At 39.5% G+C, this 25,839-nt stretch overlaps 1 protein-coding gene across 2 annotated transcripts in view; it reads right to left on the bottom strand.

Annotated features, from left to right (window-relative positions):
- LOC145992043 (C3 and PZP-like alpha-2-macroglobulin domain-containing protein 8) overlaps window positions 1-25,839 on the bottom strand; it is a 911,691-nt gene that overhangs the window by 187,947 nt on the left and 697,905 nt on the right. For both annotated transcript variants that reach the window (XM_083128164.1, XM_083128165.1), the window contains one exon: window positions 728-883. In XM_083128164.1, the coding sequence (XP_082984290.1) occupies window positions 728-883 (156 nt within the window). The remainder of the gene's footprint in view (window positions 1-727; window positions 884-25,839) is intronic.

The following is a 25,839-nucleotide window of genomic DNA, read 5'->3' as shown; positions in this document are numbered from 1 at the left end:
ACATAGAGAAGCAAAACAAAATAAAGAAAATAGAATAGCACATAGACAATGGATGGACATAATGCAGGAGAGAAAAGACAAGTTGAAAGAGATTGTGTTTGAAAGATGGAAGGTTGTGTCACTGAGAAAGATAAAGACGAAAAGTAGGGGAGAAGCGACAGACAGCGGGTAGAGATAAAGAAAGAAGTGGAGATATATAGCTAGATAGGGAGAGAGAGAGAGAGAGAGAGAGAGAGGGAGGGAGGGAGGGAGGGAGGGGGAAGAGGAAGAGAGAAAGAAGATAACACAAATGTTGATTGTGTGTGCTACATTTTCCTACATTTCGACTGTACAAAGTTTTTGTTTCAGAAAAACTGTAAAGAAGACCGATATAACCATCCTTAATCTCTATTCGACAGGAACAGCACCAATTTGTATTTATATCATCTCTATTTTCCTTCGATGTATTTCCCTTTTGCTTTTGAGCTAATTGTTACAATGAAGTTGAATGATGGTTATATGAAATTGATGAAGGGACACTCGAAAAGGAAAGTCAACGTGACTCAAACCTGAAATTATTAATCCCTCGCTCGGCTAACGTTATCTATACATTTGATCTTTTCTTGTCTTGCTACAGTTCAAAGTATTCTCCGTAAGGGAAACCCATGGAAGTGTGGATCTTTTAAATATTTTTCAAATTAATTTATTGCTAATAAATATATTATTTCTGTAAACAGATGAAACTTACCTGTAAAGTTATGACGTCACTGTCTGCCAGTATTGCTGGTACTACGAATGTTCCTTCGCCAGAAGAAATTTCAATATCCTGACTGTAGATGGCAGTGGTGTTGTCATAAACTTTTACCCTTACTCTCAGAGATTTTTCTGTGCTCACAGCTTCTACCTAAAATGAAATATGAAGATCCAATTAATAAAGACTCTAAATATTATCATAAATTAGTTAAAGTGGCTACCAAAATGTGCTGACAACAATATACATTATCTCACAGAGGCAATATATATTTATAGTTGATTCTTATATTTGTTTCCCGTTAAATACTTCATGACTACGTTTTATTGACTGTATAATATACAACTCTAGGTGTCACGTCACCTTTTGCTCTATATTTGCCACACAAAAATTAAAATATATTACGTTGTGTAAGAGAGTGTGGAGAAGGGGTTGTTCAACAATAGTGGATCTCCGTAAAGTACCGTAACTTTAGGACGATTTATAGATGAAATTCGCACTCGAATAACTGGAACATTTCTATATTTAGTAATAATGTTGTTTTTTGTTTTTTTCAGGTGAGGTGTTTTGAGGTTGTTGATCCTTCCAATTGCTGGCAGGGACGGCGACAGAGGTGGGCACGGGCGGGCAAGCGCCCACCCAAAAATTCCTGTGCCCACCGGATTGCACACCCAATCAAATTCAATAAGTACATATACTTGGGGAAATATGAATGATTCAATATATAAGTGTATTCTGGTGTTCATAACATGTACATTTTACTTGTCAATATTAACTATGCTAGAAATGTTCACATATTATCAACCCATAAAAAGCTAATTTTGTCATTACAAAGTGAAAGTAATTACTAGAGCTATTGAAACAAAAATACTGTGATCAAGTTAATACTTCTATGATTAAAAGCAGCTAGTAAGCTTAGGAGGCTCAAAATTATGCAGGGTATGATCAAGATTAGATCAGAATTTAGGGTGAACTTAAGGACTGCAGCTCTAGGCCTTCACTGGGGACGACTGCTTTGAAAAGTACCACATAATTAAAAAATTAGGTACTTCGGATATGGTAAAAATATAATAACAAACCACACCATGTAACTTGGCGAGAAGTTATAACTTAAACTGTGTAGAGGAGATTGGAGTGAGATCTTGGTGCTGTAAGTTCTAGGCCTCCTCACACGTATATAAATCCCGGCCTGGGTATGGTTAAAAAAATCTCCAAATAAACAAATCAAAACATCATCTTAGCGTTACTTTCTCCAGCAACACAATCAATTATTTCGACTTTTTAATTATTATTAGAATAATTTAATCAAGAAAACTTAGATGGGCAGGCCATGTGACACGAATGGAAGAGGAAATAATAGTTTGCAGGATTCTTGTTGGGAAACCTGATGGTAAGAGACGAGTAGGAAGGCCAAGACGAAGATGGAGGGATAACGTTGAGATGGACCTAAAAGAGATCGGTAAGGATGAGAAAGAATGGATTAATCTTGCCCCGGATAGGGACAGATGGAAGGCTGTGTTGCTGCATCCATAAACCTTCGGTTTTAAGCATACTACACAATATAATATAATTTTAATTAGCTCTGCATTGAAATTCCAGAAGTGTCCCTTTTTATTTCATTACAATTTTTATATACCTGTCATCTTCAAATATCAATATGGTATGCGAAATATTAACTTTATATTCGTTCTACTAATAGGTGGGTTTCATGTGACGTCAGGATTCGCAGCGCCGCCATGTTTGCGGCAAATATGTTTGTCGTCTGCAAGGAAATACCCACCATACAGAGTTCGTTACACCTGCGCCAAGTGCACGTTTGTTGTTAGTACTGTGAAAATGTCGGTAACATTGCATAAAAATGCAACGAAAAGGCCAGATCTAGTTCACCTGTGTTTATTTACTTGAACCATCTACATGGAATCAGTTTATTTTCGTATGCATTAGTGGTTCGGATTCTGCTTGAAATATTTACATTCAGTAAGTAACCTATGTTTCCCGCTCGGGATGGGAGAAAGTGGTCATCGACGACCTTGAGTACAGATTAACTGAAAAATGTTTCCTTTTAACGTTTGTTCAAGCGCAGTAATTTGAAATGATGAGTTGTTCAAAAACCGTAATTTCACTTGTTGCTTTAACAATTTGGGATATGCAGGACTCAGTGACGGAGTGGTTAGCACAACGCACTACGATGCTAGGTGTTCCTGATTCGAATCTCGGCCTGGGCATGACTGATCTTGACGACTAGCCAAATATAGCAGAAAAATGAAGTAAAATAAACCAAATAAATCAATCAATTTGAGATACTTCGATATATCATTAACAGGTTTTAACTAACAGTGTTTTTTTCTGACAGTACGCAAAACCCACTACCGGCACCTTTTCTTATGAATAGGATAACAATTAATAACAGTTTGTGTTAGTGAGTGAAATATAAATAATCAAGTACAAGCGTGCAATTATCAAGATGAGTTATCATTTTTATCGTCAAACTTATCAACACCTTTCCACCAAATAAAAAAATAACAAGGAAACGCCACTTGCAAGTATGAAAAAAAAGCACCAGTTCGATCTACTTGTACTAAAAGTCACAGAGAAATGCGATATATGAACTTACCTAAAATGAAATGTTTACCCCACCGCTCTGTACTGTTTGTTTTGTTCAGTAATGTTGGCACGCTTTATTCTCGCCATGGTGGCGTTTTCTAATCAACAAATGGAAAATTCTGTTCTTTCTCGGAATATTCTAGGATAAACGTGAGTGCCTGTTAGACCTAAACAACCTAATATTGCACAAAGTATACCATCGTAAACAAGGTTCAAATCTCCCGCCCGCTCACTTGAATTCCGAATGTTTAAAAGAACCCGCCACAATCATGGCTGCTCGATCCCACAATGCAACAGTTTGTGACGTAGGTGAAACACCTATAAGAAGGAATCACAAGAATCACTACAATACCGAAGTGAATAAATTTTAAGTATGGGAAAAGCTGTAATTATTCAATTGCTAATGAGTTGGCAGAGAAATCCTCGTTCCACACATAAATTTTGCCACACGAATCAGCCAAAAATGTCAACAGAATCTGTAGATGCAGCTGAAGTAAAGAAAAAAGTTATGTCACGGTGTATATAGAAGACGATTTTGTTAGTTTGTTTTTAAGCCCACTTTTATGCTCAGATAGGCTAATCGGGACCAAACCTACAGTTTAACGTGTAATCCGAACCAGTGTGCATTGTGCTCCCACCAGAGTAGGGTGGAGTCGAACACAGGATCTCTCTATTATAACGACAGCGTTATGCCATTGGGGGAAAAAATATACAGAAAGAACTCGCACCAAACGTGTAATTTTTTCACCACAGAAGATGCGTCCATTTTAAGACGGTGATTGGCTGAGACAAATATTTGAGACTTTCGGAAAACAACGTCATTGTTCACGGAATTAGCTGCCTTGATCAAGTAATGAAACGCTGTGCAATTAAAACTACCACCTCAACTTTCTAAGAGGTATGAACTAATGAATCTCCATTTTTGGAAGGATAAGTTGTGGTTGATTTGTTTTATTTTAAGACATTTTTCTGCTAATTTTGTTAATGACGACAATAAGGTTCAATGGTTAATAGATTAAATTAACGAAGGGGCGAAAACAAACACATGCTGACACTCAAAACACAAACCATCATAAATTATTAATTTGACAGTGGTTCCAGGAGCCAGGGACTCGTTGTCCTGAAAGAAAAAAAGTTTCCAGGGTATGCTGCACAGGACAGAGGTTGACATTCTAGTGTGTTCGAAATGGTCACGCCATACAACCCAAGACATCTATGAAAAATAGAATTATTATTACAACTTCGATGAATTCCTTGTGTCCTAAATAATTTTGTTACCTCAGAAAATACGTTCATGTAACCATACGTGTATTGCTTCTCCCTCATAAGTATCATGACAGTTCCGAAAACAAATAGCAACTTAGCTAATAATCTCCTCAATTCTAAACAGATTTTTCAATCTCACTTGTTTATTACTTATGAGTGATATTTTGCCAAAATAGCCTTTCATTAACCTAGGAATACTTCATGGACAATCAACAAAGAATTTGTTTTCCGTGTGTGTTTTAAATTATTCCTAATAAGACATTCATTTTAATCCAAACATTCAGTGACGGCGATTTGGAGAAGCGGGAAGTGAGGGATGCAGTACTCCTCGCCACATTTTGCATCACATCATCACACATCCCCATCTTCGCGATTAGCCAAAATTGGCAGAAAAGCAAAGTAAGATTACTAACTCAACCTACATTATTATTATTATTATTAATAGTAGTAGTAGTACTTCGCAACTTCAGTAGGGGCACCCCGTTGGTGCAGTGGTAGCGTCGTCACCTTGTAATCAAGGAGTCCCAGGTTCGATACCCGGTGGAGGCACAAGTGGCTCGGATCCCACTTTAAAGTGTAGGTCCAGTCCCGATTAGCCTTTCTGTGTATAAAGTGGACTTAAAACACCAAATCAACAATCAATTAATCGCAACTTCAGCAGGAATTTTTCCAGAGAGAGGCAAGGAAGGTATTTTTTTCCAGAGGGGGGCAAACGAGGCATATTTTCCCCTTCAATAGTGTTACTCCTCAAAAACAATAGTCCAGTTTGATGTTATCATGTTGCTGCAACACCCTTTCAATAATTACATAAAATACTGTGACTGAAACGAAACTATATTCAGTATGTGTAACATGTAATTTCTTCGTGTCATTCATTTTCGAATGGGGTATGTCTCCCTTTCGGACGTCCACTAAACTAACTAACTCTCTAGCCTTCTTAGACCCGAAGGTTCATGGATGCACCAACACAGGCCTTCCATCTGTCCCTATCCTGAGCAAGATCTATATACTCTTTTCCATCCCTACCGATTTCCTTTAGGTCCATCTCAACGTTGTCCCTCCATCTTCGTTTTGGTCTTCCTACAAGTCTCTTACCATCATGTTTCCCAACAACAATCCTGTAAACTCCTCTTTCCTCTCCCATTCGTGCCACATGGCCTGCCCACCTAAGTCTTCTTGATTTAATTATTCTAATAACATCTGGACATGAATACAAATTATGTAGCTCTAAATTATGTAACCTTCTCCACTCACCTGTCTCCTCAACCCTTTTAGGTCCAAAGACTTTCCTAAGGATCTTATTTTCAAATACTCTCAATTTATGTTCCTCTTTCAATGTAAGGGACCAAGTTTCACATCCATATAATACTACAGGCAAAATTACTGTTTTGTATATTTTAACTTTTAGTTTCTTACATATTAAACGAGAAGACAATAGTTTATGAAGAGAGAAGTAACATGCATTTCCTGAATTAAGCCTACTTTTTATTTCCTCTTTAATTTGGTTTCGACCTGTAAGCATATATTTAGTTTTCACTTTGTTAACTTCCAAACCTATATCTTTAGCAGTTTTGAAAAATATTTTAACATTATTCTTAATTGTATTTATATCATCCCCTAATAAGTTTACATCATCTGCATATGCTAACAACTGAGTCACACCACTTAATTTCGGACCTTCACGGTAGAGTGTAAGTTATATTAAATGGCAGCTAAAGAATCAGGTTCGTCCTGTTATTTTTGTTGACATCTTTTCTGTGGCTTTGCTTATTCAGTTGAACGTAAGACCTTATTAATCTTTGTTTTCCGTTGGCACGTTCAAGTGTTTTTGAAACTTCCACTCCAAGACAAAAGAGAACAATCAAGAGTCTCTGGATTCTCGATTAGTCAAGTCAGGCACGTTGCAAGACAGAGTTAGAAGAGAGAAAAGTTTCTCCATTTATTTTTCCTTGTCCATTTTCCTTCCATTCTCCTTCTTCAGTTTTTCCCCGTTTTCCAACTCGGAAGTTTCCGATGGCTCGAGGCGGATAAATAACAGCGTGTTGGAAGTGGAACAGAAGTTGGACGTAACAGAGCGCCGGAAGAAAACAATCACCGGATCTGCATGGTCGCTAACAGTAGACTGGAATAACACATCTCGTCCAGGTAAACAAAATGGCGTTAATTTGTTTTCGAGGAATTTCTGCGGTATTGCTGCATGTGGTTAAATGATTTTTTGTTTGCATGCGTGCCATTTGCAGCTGTGCAAACGAAAATTACTAGTAAATTCCAAGTTGACTTGTGTTTGTGCAAGAAAATGCTATTTACTACACTCGACCTGTATCAGTTTTCTGACCTCCAATCATAGAGCAGCACAGTGAGAGCATTTACAAATCCTACACGAGAATCGCAACTGTGGGCGTGGCTACTAACAACAGCCAACAGTAGCGCGTTTATTTGATGACGTAACGATCCACCAGGTAGGGTGATATATGCACCAAGAAGAGGTTAAAGTGTGGGTCATGTGGGACACATGATCTTTGCCTGAGTGTAAGGAAGGTACTCCAATGTGAGCTTCTCTTTCGCGTAGTGTACCCAGGAAACTGTGATCTTGCAGGCAATCCAATCTCTGGCGCCTGAACCCATATCCTGAGCAATCCTCTATGGCAGGGGTTCCCAAGCGTTTTCGTTTCAGGACGCACTTATTGTTTCAAGATTTCTCCGTGGCGCCAAAGTCAGAATGTAGGCCTATCTAACACTTACAACGCTCAGTTAGTTAGGTTGCGTGCCTTAAGTTAGAAAATAACACATATTTCAAAATTCAGAAACATTTTATGTAAAAAGTTATAAAACCATGTGTAGACTAACTAGTAAGTATTATTTCAGTGAAAATATTGGAACATTTTGCGGCGCCCTTGTAAACCAGTTCTTGGGTGCCACAAGGCATGCTTTGCGAACCGTTGCTGTATGGGGTTGGTGTTCTGTGACACGCACCTTATTTGTGCAAAGGAATTTTGAATTTCGTGCTTTACTTATTATTGTTTCCCTACTAACAGGTTTCCGATGTGCTTCAAGACTAGGACTTATTGCAGGAACTTATGATCACAATCAAATTTAAACAATTTTTTTACCCCACACCCCCTATACGCCTTCATGGCGTGGTGCTATGCACAGGGGAACACTTTACTTTTTTTTTTTTTTTTTTACAAAGTCCTGAACACCTAGTCACAGATAGTAAATACAGAAAAAGTGTTACAATTTCAATGACGTAGAACTGACTCCTTCTGAGAAGTGGGTAGGCAAAAACACGAGGATTAGCTTGAAGGGGTTCAACCGAGAAGAGAGAAGTTTTACTGCATAGTAATATGGGCGGTAAAGTGGTGATAGCACTGGATTCCATGCCTTTAATTTACTACCCGCTTGTTTTCGCGGTTTGTACACCCGAAGCAATTTTTCAACTCTATCCCTATTAAAAACTAATAAAATCTATTTGTCATGGGAAGGCGAACGGGCATCAAAAGTGTAAAGTAAAAACCAAGTTAACTAGAGCACACAGACCCAATCAAGGCAGCGACAATAACAAAATGTCTCTGGCTAGACAGAGTCCCAGCTTGCAACTACCGCGTCGCTCTTCCTGATCGAAAGAGGGAAGTAGTGGAACGGAAACTTCCAAGCTCATCAGAAACACGGCTTGTAGCAACAGTCAGATAAGTACCCTGGATTTTTAAAACTGTGCAAAAGTTCTCGTGGTCTCGTAGTCGACGCGCGCCACGGTTCAGTTGCTGAGATCCGACGCCTCATATCCGGGGTGACTTTCTCGCTCGTGCCGTGGCCCTCACCAGAGTCCGAGACGCCAGAGGGATCGCTGCCCGATTAGATGAGTGTGCTTTGCTCGTCCGCCTTCCTTACCTCTTCACCGATTCAAGGAGGGCTATGCACAACCTGTAATACCCAATTGAACATCGTTTCACTGCTACATCCGTAAGTGACATCCCTCGTACCTCGTTAACACCCTTGTCACAGTGATACAAATAAGTTAGTACAAATTTCATAAAACGTTATAACATAGGAACTGGTTGTTTTGCACAATAACACAAATTAACTTTAGTAAGCATCAGTAAACACAAGTAAACGCCAATACTAGGTGATTACATAAAAGTTAGTCGATATATAGGGTGTTTCAAAAAGAATCTTCCGATTTCAAAAGACTATATTTAGGAAACCAATGAACATAGAACCTTGCAGTAACTTGTAAAATACCAACCAACGTGAGTTTTGTTGTTAGTACAGTACTGCACCACCTACTGCTCACAGTATTCGACGTTGCACAGCTATAATGAACTCACATTTGTAGAAGCAGAGCACGCAGAATGTCTTCTGTTGCTAGGTTGCTATCTTGACGCGGACTAAAGAGTGAGCTGCACCGAAAAGGCACTACCTTCAACAAAGTAAAACCTATTGTAAGTAAAACTTTATATTCCAGCATGTATTTTACAAATTACTGCAAGGTTCTATGTTCACTGGTTTCCTAAATATAGCCTTTTGAAATCGAATAATTCTTTTTGAAACACCCTAACAACAAATGCGTTTTTATATGCATCAAATTATATGACACATTCCAGCGCCCACACGCAAACCATGAAACTGTTATACATGTGCTCGTCTCTTTCACCGTCTTATCTCATGATCACAGAAGCTCATCGTCACGATTAGCCAAAGGAAGTGTAAGAACATGGGAGACCCAAATTACGTCCGCCGCGTCACACTAGGGGGCGCCAAACAGGAGTGTACCCATTGATTGGCGCCAAAATCTTATTTATCATCGCATAAAAGCGTGTCTATTTGTTTGTTTCTTAGATTATGTAAGTCCACTTTATGCACAGAAACGCAAATCGAAACTGGACTTTCAGTTTAAAGTGGGATCGGGGAACCACTATTTGACTCCACCAGGTGCTTGGTTATTTGTTTTTTAAAAAGTCTAATTAATTGTTGAATTAATTGAAGTTACTGCTACTTAACATAATAAGTGCCTTGCAAAATCATGTAGCAATTCAAGCTAAGAGATTACTGTTATTTTGATCTCATTATGTAGGTATTAAATAAACACATAGGCTATCTGTACTAAACGTGTTATTTGACAGTAACAAAAAATATTTTAAAAACTAGTCTATTGTTTTCCGTCATTGAAACCGTAAAATATATCGTATGGTCATGTTTTGTTTTCTTTGAAAGTAGGGGGGGGGGGGGCTGTGGAAAAGCGACTTAAAATAAGTCAAATAAACGAACGACGACCGTTACGTTACAGAATGGGTAAATAACTGGCAGTTTTAGATCGAAGACAGGTAATCCACATACATTTTTATACCGCGTCAAGATAAAATGAAAAACAATGGATTAATTTATTTTAGAAAAATCACGAAGTAGAAAGAAAGTGCAACACATATATCTTGCCGTTGTGCAGATCCCAATTTTCGTTTCGTCTCCCTCTCTCTTAGCATCACGTGTTCTACCCTGCTCGCCAACCTTCGCCATTGTTGCCAATAGTCATTCCATTACTGAACATCAATCCCAGCCCTGGTTAAACTCAACGTTAGATAGAGCTGATTTCTATAACAGCTGTGCCTCGGCACACTGTAGCGATTTTTCTATCGAACGGATTATCAAGACTGGTGCCGCGCCGATCGCGTCAGAAACTCATGGGTTACACTAACTACGACTGTATCCTATGAATCACAGTTACTGAAGCTGGAAATATACAGTCAAGGGCACTTCTGCGTTGTAACGTCACCATTGAAAGCAAATGGTATTGTTACAACCCAGAAGTGTTCGTGACCGTAAAATAATCACGTGACGCCTTAATGCACTACACCACGAACATTATGATCCAACCAATCTGCCAGGTTACATGTATCAAAGTATCAGACAACGTTATTCTTATATTTATGCTCTTATGTTGGCACTTGATGTTTTTGCTATTGCATCACATTTGGCGGCTAATTTGTCAGCTTTAGCGCCTAAATATTTGATATTAGTTGCAAAATGGTAGATAAATACCTAAATTTGGTGCAGAAGCTTCCTTGCGTCTACTGTAATTATTTCATTGCATTAAAGCTAAATTCGTTCATTGAGTGCCTATTGTTCTTCAGAAGTCACAAGAGACTATAAATAAGGAAAAAACTTAAGAAACTCAGCTCTAACTGGCGATAAATTTCGCATATTTTGCTCTTTTCAAAACTGTACTTTTCACGTTAACTCAAATAATATGAGAATTATTTTGTTGTAGACATGATGCAGCCATCTGGTGTTTCATTTGTGACGTCGAAAACTTGATGCGGGACATGTCCTGCTGCTATTACTTGACGAAACTAGGTTTCATAATCGTGCTGATAGCAGCAAACTTAAGCCTCTTCATCAACTTACGTGCATTATTTTTACAATTAGAATTCTAATGTAATAATGGATATGTTGTTAGGTTAGGAGACCTCATTCAGGGCTATTAGCAATCCATTCTCCCAGATGGATGTGCCTCTCACTCGAATAAATACCCAAATTGTTATTGTTGTTTTCTTCACAGATAAGCTAATTCTATTCTTATTGATAATTTAGTGCCGTGCACAATCCTAGGCCCCTGAATGTTTTGTGTGTTCAAGGAGTGTTTGACATAAGAGTCAAAAATTTCGATTATACCTTTTACCAGCTATCTGTAGACCAGGCGAACGAGAACAAGTCTCTGCGCCAGTAGTGACGCGAGACGGCTCCTCCAATGAACAGTGAAAGAAACGGGATTGAGTAATGGGCGACTGGAGTTACCCAATTTCCCTGCATCGCTCTGGAAGCGTTGCAAACTTTTCAAAGCGACAATACCGTAAGCATATGGCAAATGGACCGTATTTTTGTCTCCAGGTCCGTACGCTTGGTTTAAGAATTTCTTAGGGAAATATTAGGGATAAAACAGCAAGTGCAAATTTTTATAAGTCGTACATTTAGCCTACGGACTAAGGTCTGGACCGTAGAGTCCAGCACAGATATTTCTGCTGTGCGATGCGCGACAGAACTAAAGAAGCAGTGTTGCTAATGGAGCAGATAGAAAAATCGCTGCAGTGCGCCGATGCACAGCTGTTACGTACAACAAGGAAATTAGAGAATTCAGGTCTATCTAACGTTGAGTTTTAAACGTCATGCATTATACCAGGACTAGGATTAATATGTACTAACAAGTGGCTTTGTATGTAGCTACATACATATGGACTAAAAATTCGCAAATAATGAACTAACACATACGTAAAATTACCAAAAATGCTGCAAAGAAGACTTCTTCATACGATTCCTTATTTGAGTGATTTCAAACAAAATAATAAAAAAAAAATTTCATTGCATTAATGCACTGGTGGCGCTCTAACTGTTCACTCCCAAAACCCGTACACACTGGTACGGAACTGCAACGGCAGATAACAACATGCCAACGTGTTAAACCGTGACAATTGGACCACAACACTCCTCCTCAAGCAGTATTATTATTTCCTCTCTGTGATCGGCGAAAGTCGGTTGCCTTTGTTCTACATTTACAAACGATGCCGGCTTCCACAACAATAACAAGTACATATACTGCCACTAGACGATAAGCTGCGCGGCTTTTTCTTTTGCTATGAACCAGGGCTGGCGCTAGTCATTTTGCCTCCCTGGGCGGTGGCGGTAGATGCCGCTCCATTTCGAACCCCCCCCCTCCCCCGTCATTACGCAGCAACGGGAAATTGAAAATCAATATATTCCTAAGTAAAACATCAAAATATAAAATAAATAATGGGACTTCTTATGCTATTTCAATACTATTAAGCGCAAAAGAATATCTCGCTCGACCACAGTTTTCAATAGGCTTATTTTTTTCTTCTCTTCAAATGTTGCCGTCTGGCCGGTGGCATGGTTTGCCCTCCCCTTCCGCCGGGCCTGCTATGAACTTGGTCACCCATCAAAGCATGGAAATTTTAACACAGAAAACAATATGCATCGCATTAAGCAGCAAAAATGACAGCCTCCTGTTCCTCCACCTAAATCCTATCTTTCGCAGCAAACGTCGCAAACTCTCTTGACTTCCCGCAAAATGTATGTCCGCCTGTAATTTGACATGCAATTTTTTCAATGTCCCCACTTCATTTTCACACAGAGCGTAGTCGTATATGCGCCTACGGATAACGTTTTCATCGAAAGCGTCCACTGACGATTTGGTCGCTGGTCTTTGTCGTTCTTTCCCGGGAGTGTGGAATGATGTGGAGGGGCCTTCTGAAATCTCAAGAGATTGTCTTTTGTTCATGATAGCCCTGATTGTTCGTTCAGCAACTCCAGTCGCAGCTGCAGCTCTCTTGCCAAAATGCTGTATTGGGATGCTAACACCTTCACTGGCTTCCTCCTTCATGAACTCGTGCACGTTGCTTAGAATTTCCCGAGCTTAGCTATGCAAGGTTTTTGATTTCAACTTTGACAGAACTGGAGGCATTATGGAATTTAACGTTCATTAACAAACACACACTTTCACATACACACACGCAATACACGCACACAACGTCAAACCGGTAAAATACTTAGTGTAAAATAAAAATATGGTGCTTCCAATCCAACAAAACTCACCGTCATTTTACCTGCCTTTCCCCTTCCCTGACAGAAATAGTGCTTCATTATTACAGTTGGCAACACTAGTTACTAGCTAGCCAACGAACATGCACTGCATAAAAGAAGCAACCACTACGCCGTGCTATATTGCCACATTACCGTCCCTGCCGAAATGTGTGAACAGCGAGCTGGAGCGCTATTCAATTGTTTTCAATGATGTTTGCGCGAGTGTGTCCAGGAATTGAATGACAATGTGGCAACAATAGCGAAGGTTTTCGAGCAGGGTAGAACACGTGATACTAAGAGAGAGGGAGACGAAACGAAAATTGGTATCTACGCAACGGCAAATTTATGTGTGTTGTACTCTACGTCCGTACATGCCATAAAATTTCCGTGCATGCACAGTCAGGACCGTAAGGTTGGCAACGCTGCGCTTTCACCACTCGATTTTTCTCCTCCTTTTCTGCCGCTATGGACGGCCCTGCTCCACAGGGTTATAAATGAACTTTCAGCTCAGATAGGCAATCTGGACTGGATCTACAATTGAAAGTAGGATCGGATCTGAACCACTGTGAAATGAGCTTCTATCGAGAATCGAACACGTTGGTTTACAAGGCAAAGGCGTTACCACTACGCCATCGTAGAAGCCCACGCACAGAGTGGTGAATTATATCTGGCGATCTAGGAGGCCTCCAACTGAACGTTCTTCAGTCGTCGAAGTGCACGTGTGCGGCGTGAATAAGCGCGAGGTATTTTGAAGGTTTCCCTTGATTATGTTAATTAATGATACACATTATTTTGGATACTTATCAGTTGGACACCCTGTATAATTCCACAATAATTTTAAAATTATGCAACTTAAATTTTAAGTCTACAATTGCAGAGAAACTGTGCACGACTGAGCTGCACGAGCTAGGGTGGATTTGGGTAAGAGCGACAGTAGGGTTGAAAGGGTCTACAGCCAATTAAGTCGAAGCAAATGTTTTTGCTCGGGAAGGGAAGCAGAGATGGGTCTAGAAATTTAAGGAGGAAATGGGTCGTTAAGAAAGAGAAAGAGAAAGAAATTTAGGAAGGAAAGAGAAATGAAAAAACACGAAGAGAAAAAGAGCAAAGTAGAAATTGAATCTCTGAAAGCGAAGAGAAGTTTTAGACTTTCAATAAAATGTCCTCCGTTGATAAGAATTTGGAAAGAAAGCAGGGTTGGAGGGGGGGGGGAAGAAAATTGAATCTTCTGCGAGTATCTTCGCAGCTACAAGGGATGCAGCCGCAAGAGACCATGTTCTCGCTTTCAAGCGGGGCTTTTCTTGGAGGTTAAGCTGTTTGCTGAGGTATTTGCATGAGGCGATTACAAGGTACGGTAAATAAGTAGAGGAAAAGTGGTTCCTCACTGGGAAACGACAGAGAATTTACATGTTTTAACATGCCCTGGACTAGTGTCGTCGTTAGAGAATTTATTTCGGGTGGGTTCAAGGGTGAACGAAATATTTGCATGTTTTATTTTTTCTACCTCTTCTCTACTCACAAGTTGTCTACCTCTATTTCCTCTTTATTCAATTCGACCTTTCTCTATTTCTTCCCAATTTGATTGCCTTACTCTGTGTATCTATCCTCTTCCCATTCATTCTGTTTTGTTTTTATATTTTCTGTTATTAGCAAAGCGATGTAAGAAAACATAGAAGTACATGATAAGGCAAAATAGCCTTAACTTAGTCATGTATAGTTAAAAAGCAGAAATAAATCAATCCATACTTCTCTCTTTCTTCTCCTATTTGTCTACGACTTTCTGATGTCCTTCCTCTTTTGTCTGTCTCATTCTCTCATTCTATTTATCTGTCTTTCTCATTCCCCTGTAGTCATCTTCGTCTTTTACCCTCTATTTTCTACCTCTTTCTGTCGTTTTTCCTCTACTTGTCTGCCTATTTCTTTCATTCTCTGTTTGTCTGCATCTTTCTATTACCTCTTTCTTTATCAAGGCCATTCCTTCTTTCTTCTGTATGTCTACATTTTTCTCTTCCTTCCTGTATTCGTCTCTTTTTTCTCTCTTCCTCTATTTATCTACCTCTTTCTCCTCATTATTCATATCGGTCTTTCCCTCTTTCTTCTCCTATTTGCCAATATTTTTCTCTCCTTGTTACTCTATTTGTCTCCTTTTTTCTCTATTTATATACCACTTTCCCTTTCTCTCTTCTTCTATTTGTCTTCCTTTACTTATCCACTTCTTTCCATCACTTCTGAGATGTTTGTTTCAAGTGTCATTTTTACGTTACAATTTCTTGAGAACTACTTTACGTATTACAATGTAACAAACGGCATTCATAATGAATTTTCCCCGCTTTCAATTGCACTAAAATCAATAGGGAGTTGTCACGGTATCTAGTGACATGTGAAACGCAGTTCGATATAAATTATTTTTTGGTTTATTGATTCATTTTATGCACAAACATGAAAGTGTGAGGTTTGATTTATTTTGTGAATAAACTTGTATACGAGCCGGACGTCGGGAGTTGGGGACGAGTTTTTCCTGAGTGACAGCCGCCGCTTGGAACATGACATATTTGCACCAACGCGAAGATAAGGAAAGATTATTTTCGTCGCTACCAGGCTTGAGTCGCAGCGGGCGGGCTAACCCATGTTCACGGATGACCAGACATATCAGCTGGACCCCACGCCTGCAAGTATCGAAGACGCCTCGGTGACCGAGTTTCAAGACAATGGACAGAGGTCATTTCCATCCCCTGAGAAAGCGAAGCCAAGCCACTAGAGCGTCCTGTTCAACGGAAGAATTCGAATCTCTTATATATAGGCGGTGCTACCATCCCAAACACAGTTTTCACCCGGATTTCATAGAGAGAGCAGCTCCGCGCTACACTCTCGCGTGATCATTGCTTTGTGTCCGTGGACTTTGTTTCCTTACGTGCCGTGAGCGAATCGCAGATAGAGGGATACCAGTGTGCGCCTTATTTTGGTGAAGATTACGCGGTGATTTGTTTTTGCCAAGCGTGGACTACATAAGGATGGAGGGCTAAAGAAGATAGAGAAGGGGGGCGTCGCTTCCCTGACGCCTGCAACGACGCCGAAGCCAGCCAGACGACGCCAAAACCAAACACTGCCCAAAGCCCGAAGGACGCTTTCAGATCGACGTCCCAACCAAAGCCCGAAGGACGTTTCCAGATCGACGTTCCAACCGAAGCTAGTTACCAGAGAAAGAGAGGGAAGGATGATACCAGAACGACGCCCAAACGAAGCCCGGCACCAGAGAGAGATGATTGCAGATCGACGTCCAATTGATGCCCGACACTAGAGATATTCCGAACCGGCGCGTGACCACGTACACCCGACGCTAGTGACAAGAGGAACGCCCGAAGTACTGAGGAGGTGCAAGTACACCATGTCGTCGCAATTATTCCTCGTCGCGATCGACCTCGGAGGACAATTTCGCCACAAAGGAACCGTGTGCAAGTCCCGCGTCCAGGAGAGATGAATAACCACGCCATGTAGCAGAGTCTGGTACAGTATAGTACTTCAGAGGGTCTCATGTACATGTAAACGTGCGTCGTTAGTATCAACACCGTACAGTTAACGCCGAAGTCTCACTTATTCGCAAAGTTACTCAGGAAACCCCGAACCTAATCCCCGCATCTGATAATTTTTGGTATTGTTATAAAAAAGAGTCATTTCATGTTCAGATGTGCTAATTTAATTGTCTGCATTCAGGGTTAGAAGCTCCATTTCATTTCTTTAATATTTAGTATAAATTGTCAAAGGTGCTCCATTTCTTGTGTAACCGACCGCCCCGTCGCGCCATTTAATTTGTCAATAGTTGACTGATGAGTCCTTTTTAATTATGGAAAGCGTAGTTGTTTTTATTGTAAGGTCGTGTGCGTGAAATAGTATTATTTGTTGCATAGTGGTTTTTAAGGTAATTTTTGCTCGCGCCGACGATTGATTAGTGTATTCCGGCAGCTGGAGCCAATTAAGTTTTTGCATCCCTATGTAATTGTGTAGTTGTTCTCATTGGACGAGAGAGGCTTATGTGTAAAACCCCCGTCCGAGAAACTTGTATAATGTCGTGCTTACGACTCGATGCATACGTTTTTTCGAACGAAAGATTTAACCACGCCGACCCAATTGTCTTAGTTAACCGCTTTCCGAGGGCTGGCACTCAAGTTAATTTAAAAGAGCACAGGAGCTGGCAGACAAATGCCCTAAATTCATATAAAGGTTTAAAATTAAAAGGAATGATATGTTATTGAGATCTATGATTTGTATCCATACTTCACATGTAAAAATACCTCATGTGTGTGAAAGAGAGAGAGAGTGAATGAGTGAGCGTTTGAGGAGGCTTTGTAAACAGTTGTTGATTGCAATATTTCTTTGTTGTTACAATATATATTCACTTTTTTACCGTTCGTCAGTGTTGTTATTTGACGTTTTTCAGGTACCAGATATTATGCTATTAGTGTTTTATGATTGTTCGAATCTACATATCAAAGGTAAACAAAACAGTGTAACTTTTCAAGGTATTAATCTCCGCCTCGCAATAGTATGACAATAAACGACCGTCTCAGTACCGAACTTCAAAACCTGGACCGTGAGTCACGACCGGTTTCCCGTACACATAACGACGTTTGGCCCCGTGCCGGGGTATGATTGACACGTCATTTCGGGGGCCGTGAGTGCACTCGTTACAGAGTTTCCAATTATTATTTTTTTTTTAAAAAAAACGTAAGTTTGTGTTGAAAATCGTACTTCCTTACGTAGTTCAATGTATTGTGTCCACTAATTTCATGAGCCCCTCTCATACCTTTATATCTGCGAAAGAAATTTTTCAATATTTTTTGTTCTTCACGAAATGTTTCCGTGGTAATTTTAGGTGACTCACCCTGTATATAGATCTCACTCTCTCTGAGTATACACACATACATGCATAAACACACAAACAACAGACACACAACCTGATTTCCATTAACCAACCTCCCTCTGAAGGAGATAGTCTGGCACTCGACTTCAAGTTAGATAACGCGTGGTCAGCGCATTGAATCTCATGGCCACTATTTTCTGGCTTTCGAAACAGTGCCCGCTATTTGTTTCTTTTGAAGTCTCTCCCAAATTGTCTTCACAATGCTGAGCTAACACCCAAATTAACCTTGACCACTCGCGCCAAAGATGGGAACATTAGTAATTTGACCCAAGGGGCTTTTGAACCCCGGCTAGGGCATGCTTGTTCATTAGTTTAATTAAATCATCACTCATTCTCGTCGTCGCCATTAGCCAAAAGTTGCAAAAAAGCGACGATAAATAATTTTAAAAAATAGAGCGAAAGGCAGATCCTGGAAGGACACATTTTCGATTTAAACATTGTACGACAGGATAAGGAAAGCTAATTTCTCATGATTTACTGTATTAGTATTTCACGGAATTGAACTGTCCCACGGGTACGACCATGGTTAAAGGGGATACTGTTCATTGGGGGCTTACGTGTAAGCTAAGAATTTTTATATTAACGTGAAACAGGACAGGGCAGGAGTAATCATGGCAGTTTTGCTCTGTTTTTTAGTTCTATTACTTGTGGCCTTAATTTTCCTGTTACGTTTTGCTTTGTTTTTGGAATTTTCCCCTATCGCAATACTGTCGTGCTAATAGGGCATTTAACATTGTATTACCTTGCAGGAGTTATACTAGAATTAGGATAAGTAGCTATACATGATCATTTCTTTCCATTACATATATTTGCGTATGTATTTCTTCTTCCCTTGTCCTAAATGGTTTACTCAAATTATTTGTGAAACAGTCCATTGTACCACATTATACAACAAAGGCCAACAATGCTCCAATTCTTTCGTTTATTGGTTGCGTACAGCAAATTACTAAGCACCATGCTTACAATATGAGTGATACCAAGTTTTCCAGCTAAAATTAACGGTGTCTAGTATCCTTTATCAATCATAGATGGAGAAGGAAACATTGTGAATATTTATGAAGAAAAGACTTCTGTTATGTAAGTTCATTCTCAACAATTAGAAAACTTAGAAGAAATGTGATTGTAGCAATATACGTGAATCTGATTTATGGAAAACTAATCGAAAAAACCAACACAGATTGAAAATCATGTAAGAAAATCGCATTCGTAAAAAAATACATGTATACACGGTGTATCATAAGTAATAGCACAAACTGACACAGTTGAAAATACACGATAATAAAAGCAAAAGAGTCTCAGTATACATGTGTCTGAAAACGAGCTGTTTTCGAGATAATTGCGATGTGTGGTTACAACTTACAAGCCGTTGTTGTAAGTTTACAAACAATGAAGTGACAGGCGGCTTATAATCACACATTCGCAATTATCTCGAAAACGGCTCGTTTGCAGCCCATGTATGCTGATACTATTTTGCTTCTATTATCGCGTACTTTCAACTGTGCCAGTTTGCGCTATTACTTATGATACACCCTGTATATCATCACCTCGTTACGGATAGACCCTACAATTATAGGTATAATTTACTATCATACCAGGATCACAAGAACTATATATTTTTAAATGATTACTGGTGATTAAAAGAAAACAGTTTTGAATCAATTTCCATTGTGTGAACGATATATCTGATTGGGAAGGTACACCTAGAACCATTGTCGCCAACCTCTCATAAATTGAGGGACACCAATGCCACACTCAATACTTCCAAAATATAAATATGACATTTGCCATTGTTGAGAAATTTTGTGGAGGCAGAAAATCCTTGCTCCCGCAGATTTGACTCGATATTAACATTGAACTTGTAGCTAAAACATTTGTAACGGGAGGACAGGTTTGGTATTGCACTTAATTTCAATCGGTCAGCATTGCAAGATGGCGGACGAAAAATCTTTTTTGTTTGTATCGTGTTCGGTTTCAAATACTGTAAAGTGATCGGCAATGAACAAAAATCTTACAGCAGCTACACACCTTTGAGTACTGATCTGTTTTAACGAAACCTGTACATACTTTTCAATATGGCACACTTTAAATTTACGACAACCACATTTTGGAAAATACAAATGTCATACTTGATGCGCAAAATATATTTAAAATTCATTGACATCAACATTACAGTGATAAAATTGTCTGGTTCATAACTAAACTCAAATTACAACTACACCATGACTGGAATTTCTTCGGAACCAGGATACAAGGTTTATTTGCTTTTGCCATTTGCATTAATCTTGTAAGGAAACATTTGTATTTATCTATGGAAAAGCATGAGAGAATAACAGTATGTTTAACTTTAGAAATATATTTGCACAAGTCGTTGATCGAGTTACATAAATAAAAACTCACACAACATAATTGCTTAACAATATTTATATTATTTAATATAATTCCACGTATATCGCTCAAGCATGATTATTACTGCATCTACTGACATCTACTAGACATTCTTACCGATGCTACAATCACTGCATATAAAATGAATTTCCTGGATATACATTAATGTCACTATTGGTGTGTATTTTATATGCAAAGATGTTATGACACATACCCTCAAACGAGGACGCGAAAATGTAGAAACCGAGTAACCTACAAAAAAGGGAAAATACACTTCACAGATGCTGATCATGTTGCGGAATGAATATCTTATACAGGGTGAGCACAAAGTTCGTGTACACACTACATAGCCTATATTATTATCACAAAGGTGGAACGTCTCTCTTAGGAATCCAAAATATCCGTGTGTGTTCCTCCGTCGTCCCTGCATAAATGAATGCGCCACCAAGGTAATTATATTGTTCATGTTATGCTACATTATTGTGGTCGATTTCTTGATCTCACCCAGATCGTGACAGGAGGTGAATGGTGCTCAATTTCTTGGAAGAAATGTGGATTTTTTCTTTCCCCCACAAAAATATATCAAGATTTCGTGAGTTGCGATAAATTGTCCAATCATCTGGAAACATGGCCTTTGACTTCCGAGATATTGTTGGAAATCGTTGCAGCATCAGAGCACAGGCACACACACGTCTGTCCATATCGGCTTCTGTTAATTCATTACCTTTCAATGGATTTTCAACATTTCACTCGCAGGTCGAACTTCATGTGTTTTTGCATGGTTAATTCCGGTATTCCCGCTGAGAGGCATGTTTTCGTGTGGATTAAACTGGGGATCTGTGGACAGATTCTGCCACATCGGCACAAAACTCAAGTCTTGTTTGGTGGTCTTCCACTTCTCGTAGCGTCAGAAACATTGTCCGCGGCAAAAGCCTTCTTTCCCATTATAAACTACGTCTTCTATGTTGGTGCTGCAGCCATCTCAAACCGCAGAACGAGAACCTGAGGAGCAAAGTAATAAACAGTAACATTTTTGATTTTACAAATGCCACAGCTATTTAGCAAATAATCCTGGACGCTGTTGTTATTGGATGGAAAACTTTTGGAATCTCTTTAGCCAAACTTAAGCCCCAGGTTTGATTCTGCCCCTTTATAATTATGTCCAGTTTGATTGTGCCCTTCTTAAAATTAAGCCCACGTGTAATTATGCCCCCTCAAAATTAAGCCCAAGTTCAATTCTGCCCCTCAAAATTAAGCCCAAGTTTAATTCTCCCCCCTCAAAATTAAGCCCAAGTTTAATTCTGCCCACTCAAAATTAAGCCCAAGTTTAATTCTGTCCCCTCAAAATTAAGCCCAAGTTTAATTCTGCCCCCTCAAAATTAAGCCCAAATTTAATTCTGCCCCCTCAAAATTAAGCCCAAGTTTGATTCTGCCCCCTCAAAAATACGCCAAGTTTAATTCTTCCCCTTCAAAATTACGCCCAAGTTTAATTCTTCCCCCTCAAAAATACGCCAAGTTTGATTCTGTCCCCTCAAAATTACGCTTAAGTTTAAGTCTGCCCTCTCAAAATTACGCCCAGTTTGATTCTGCCTCCTCAAAATTAGGTCCTAAGTTACGCCCATGTCAATGACATTTATCGATTTGCTGTTAAACTGACGCTCATGGATCCTCACAGCGGCTAACAAACGTTTCTCAATTATTCAGTCATTAAAACACCATTAAGCCTTGTTTCCATTATATGAAACACTCAATATGCTGACCAAGGCAGTAATTTATTTTATTATAAAACATAAACTAAACGTAACGTTTCAACCTTCTAGCAAGGTCTTCTTCAGACTCTGCACCAAGTACAAATGTAACAAGGTACAAAAACAGGACGATATATATACACAAACATTACTCCCCTCCAGACTATTAGAAAGATATATACATAGATATATTGATGAAAAGGAAGAGAGGACAAGAAATTGAAACTACTTGGCATCAGAAGAAGTGTGCAGCAGGGGTATTCTGCTACAAAAGCAGTGATGTAAGTGAGGTGACAAAAATAAATTTTACAAAGAATATGGCGGACAGAATCAAGAAAATATGCACGAAAGAATGTGAAAAAGAAGGCAAAATAAATAGCCTATGGAAACAGTTGGAAAGGAATGGCTAGGAGAGGACTGGACATAAACAGAAGAAGGAAGAAAAGTGGCAGGGGAGAATTAGAAGAGGAAGAGAAAGAAAAAGAGGAAGAGAAAGAAAAAGAGGAAGAGAAAGAAAAAGAGGAAGAGGAAGAGAAAGAAAAATAGGAAGAGAAAGAACAGAGAGGAGGTTTGGAATAAGGAGTATGGGGATGACCACAGAAAAGATATGCAAAGTGCTTAGGAAAGCGGGTATTAAAACTTACAGGAAGGGAGGGAGAAGCATCTTAAGAATAGTGAAGAATGCAAACAAGAAAAAGGACAACAGAGAAGAGGAAGAGGAAGGGATTATCTACGAAATGAAATGTAAGGAACGTCAGAGTGTGTACATAGGAGAAACGAAAAAGAGGCTAAAAGACAGGTTGAAACAACATAGGGATGATCAATCGAACGCAGGGTTGTGCGGCATGTTATGTTGCTACGGTGTGAAACGTTACTGCTGATTGGATTGTTTTAAAGCAGCATGTGTCGCGTGTCGCTTGTGTGTGAATTCTCTCTTGGGTTACCTTGATGATGATGATTTGATGTAAATGATGAATAGACACTCACAAAAACCCGTAACCTTTGTTAGCAAGATTTTGAATTGATCCACTTTGCAACACCCGTTTTATATTTTTCCGCTTAGGTTATTTATTGAATATACAGATAATTTACAATAACGTTATTTTTATTAAATTAATTATAAACTTTCTCTAGAAACAACCCGTACTTAGTTTCTATAATACATAATGTTCCTCTCTTTGGTCTTTTGATAAAAGAGACAGGACAGGGTGTATGTGTATGAAAGGTCTCCCTTTTTGGACAACACTAGAACAACCTTGCGTTCTGACGAAATGCTTCTATTGTTAGGCTAAAAGCCTAAGTTGTTAGGTTAGGCTAGTTAGGTTTAGTTCTCTTAGCATAAATAATAAATTCTGTGTATTTATGCTAATAGAACCTAACCTAATAACGTAGGCATTCCTCTTCAGAACTCAAGGTTGCTCTGGTGTTGTGCGATAAGGGAGACACATCCGTGCATGGATAGGATAATTGTAAATATTGAATTGGGGCAAGAACTGAATGTACAATATGGTCGAGGTGTGGTGTGGCCATACTGTTTCATCGTGGTTTTTGTTCCTCGGAGCTTCAGAATCTCGTCACGTGTAGCGCTGCTGTCCGCATTTACACCAATCCAGCATTCTTCTATTATGCGACGCGCCCCCAACATTGCCCCGCGGTCATGTAGCTTCTCCCTGTGCGTCAGTTATCGACATTCAATCGATACTTGATTAGTGGAGCAGAAGACGTGGCTTATCTCCCCTACCTGTAATTCCAGTGAATGAATTCGCCAGTGAATTGTCACCGAGTTAATCTTTACGGTTCAGCCCGAATTTTCAGTTTTTGGTCCGTCTGTTTTTAAGCCTACCATACGTTAAGCTGTGCATGTTACTTTCGGGTTTACGTACAAAACCTATTATGATGGTGTGCACCGTGCAGAATGTGTACATGTGCGCGTGATGTCGGAGGTCATTATTTGCAACTAGACATTCGTTTAGAAACCTGCAAAAACGTTCTTGGAACGGCATGAGGCTGAGAGCAAGAAGTGAACATTTTGCATCACTTTCAACTTTTTTAAGGTTACTTTTATTTGACGTCGATTTTTTTCCATTCAATGCTTTTGTGATGATGGAGATGCACAACGTCTCTATTAATAATTAATAAATATTAGGCGAAATAGATGAACGAGGAAATTCACCCTCTAAGTTACCTGGCTACTTCATTGAAACTTTAATTCTTCTTTCCTAAGGCAGGAAACTCATTATGAACAGTCGGCACAGCACACCACGACTCGGCACAGCACGATACGACTCGGCACATTACACCACAACACTGCACAGCACACCACAACTCTGCACAGCACAAACTTGCATCAGTCTCAAAATTTAGCTAATCAAGTGGTAGTTAACGCGCTACGAACACCAACTGAACAGAAGCTTGCCTAACCTATCCTGGCACTTGTAATGGGTTACTTCTCATCTCATTTCCTAAAAATAATTAACCATGCTGTACCGAGTCATGCTGTGCCGTTGATCACTCATAATAGGTCTCCTGTCCTAATGCTCTTCCAAGTTATCCCATTTGCTATTTTTTTCTCGTATTATACGAGGTACATTCAAGTTCTAAGGTCTCCTATTTTCTTCTTTATGAATTTGAGCAGTTATAAACGTGAGAGTTGTTTGAGAAGAAACATCCATCTTGAAGGTTCATGAGGCCAGATGACAGCACGATACGGCCCATAGGAAGCTAGTGGCGCTATCTAATGACGAACATGTTTTTGATACTGGGAATGACATCATTTACATCGAAAGAACAGCGTGTTATTATCCATTTTCTTCACCTGCGTGGAGTAACACCCATCGATCTTCATTATAAATTGATTGAGACATGCTGTGATGGTGTCATGGACGTGAACAATGTCCGTTCGTGGATCCAATATTTCAAGGAATGTCGAACGTTGTATGAAATAAAACCAAAGGAGCCTCGCCCACGAACCAGCCGCCAGTTACTCCATTGCTGAGAAAAGGGAAGTTTTGGGACAGCGAAGGCGTTATACTCATGCATTGCTATCCTAAGGGTACCACAATGATGTGTACAGGCTATGAAGCTGATTTGAGGACCAAGTTGCTTTCAGAATTGCGAAAGAAACGGCCGGAAATGGCTGCAGCTGTGTTCTTTCATCAGAACAACGGCGGCCATTGTACAGACGCTCTTCATGGAAAACAAATTTGAAGTGAATCACATGCTCCGTCCATACTCACCTGACCTCGCACCTAGCAATTTTTGGCTCCTTCCAAAGCTGAAGGACAGTCTCCGTGGTCGCACATTTCCCAGCCGTTCCCCTCTTGCATCAGCGATTATTCAGTACACAAAACAGATTCCTAAAAAAGCGTTTGCAGAGGCCATACTATCGTGACGTCAGCGTTGTGAAAAATGTGAACGTCTAGACGGTGTTTATGTTGAGAAGTGACGGCAGTTTCAGATTTCTGAGGTGAGTATATTTTTCAAAATAATTTAGGAGACCTTAGAACTTGAATGCACCTCGTATATTGTTGTCCAGTTTAAATTTTGTCAATTGTTCTTTTGCTCTTATTTCATATTAAAATTTACAATTGCGCTTGATATTT

This window comes from Lepisma saccharinum, chromosome 9, assembly GCF_977018435.1.
Source record: "Lepisma saccharinum chromosome 9, izLepSacc3.1, whole genome shotgun sequence".
In the NCBI taxonomy this organism is placed as follows: Eukaryota; Metazoa; Arthropoda; class Insecta; order Zygentoma; family Lepismatidae; genus Lepisma; species Lepisma saccharinum.
Note: the sequence above shows the minus strand (reverse complement) of the source record. Positions and strands in the feature narration are given on the sequence as shown.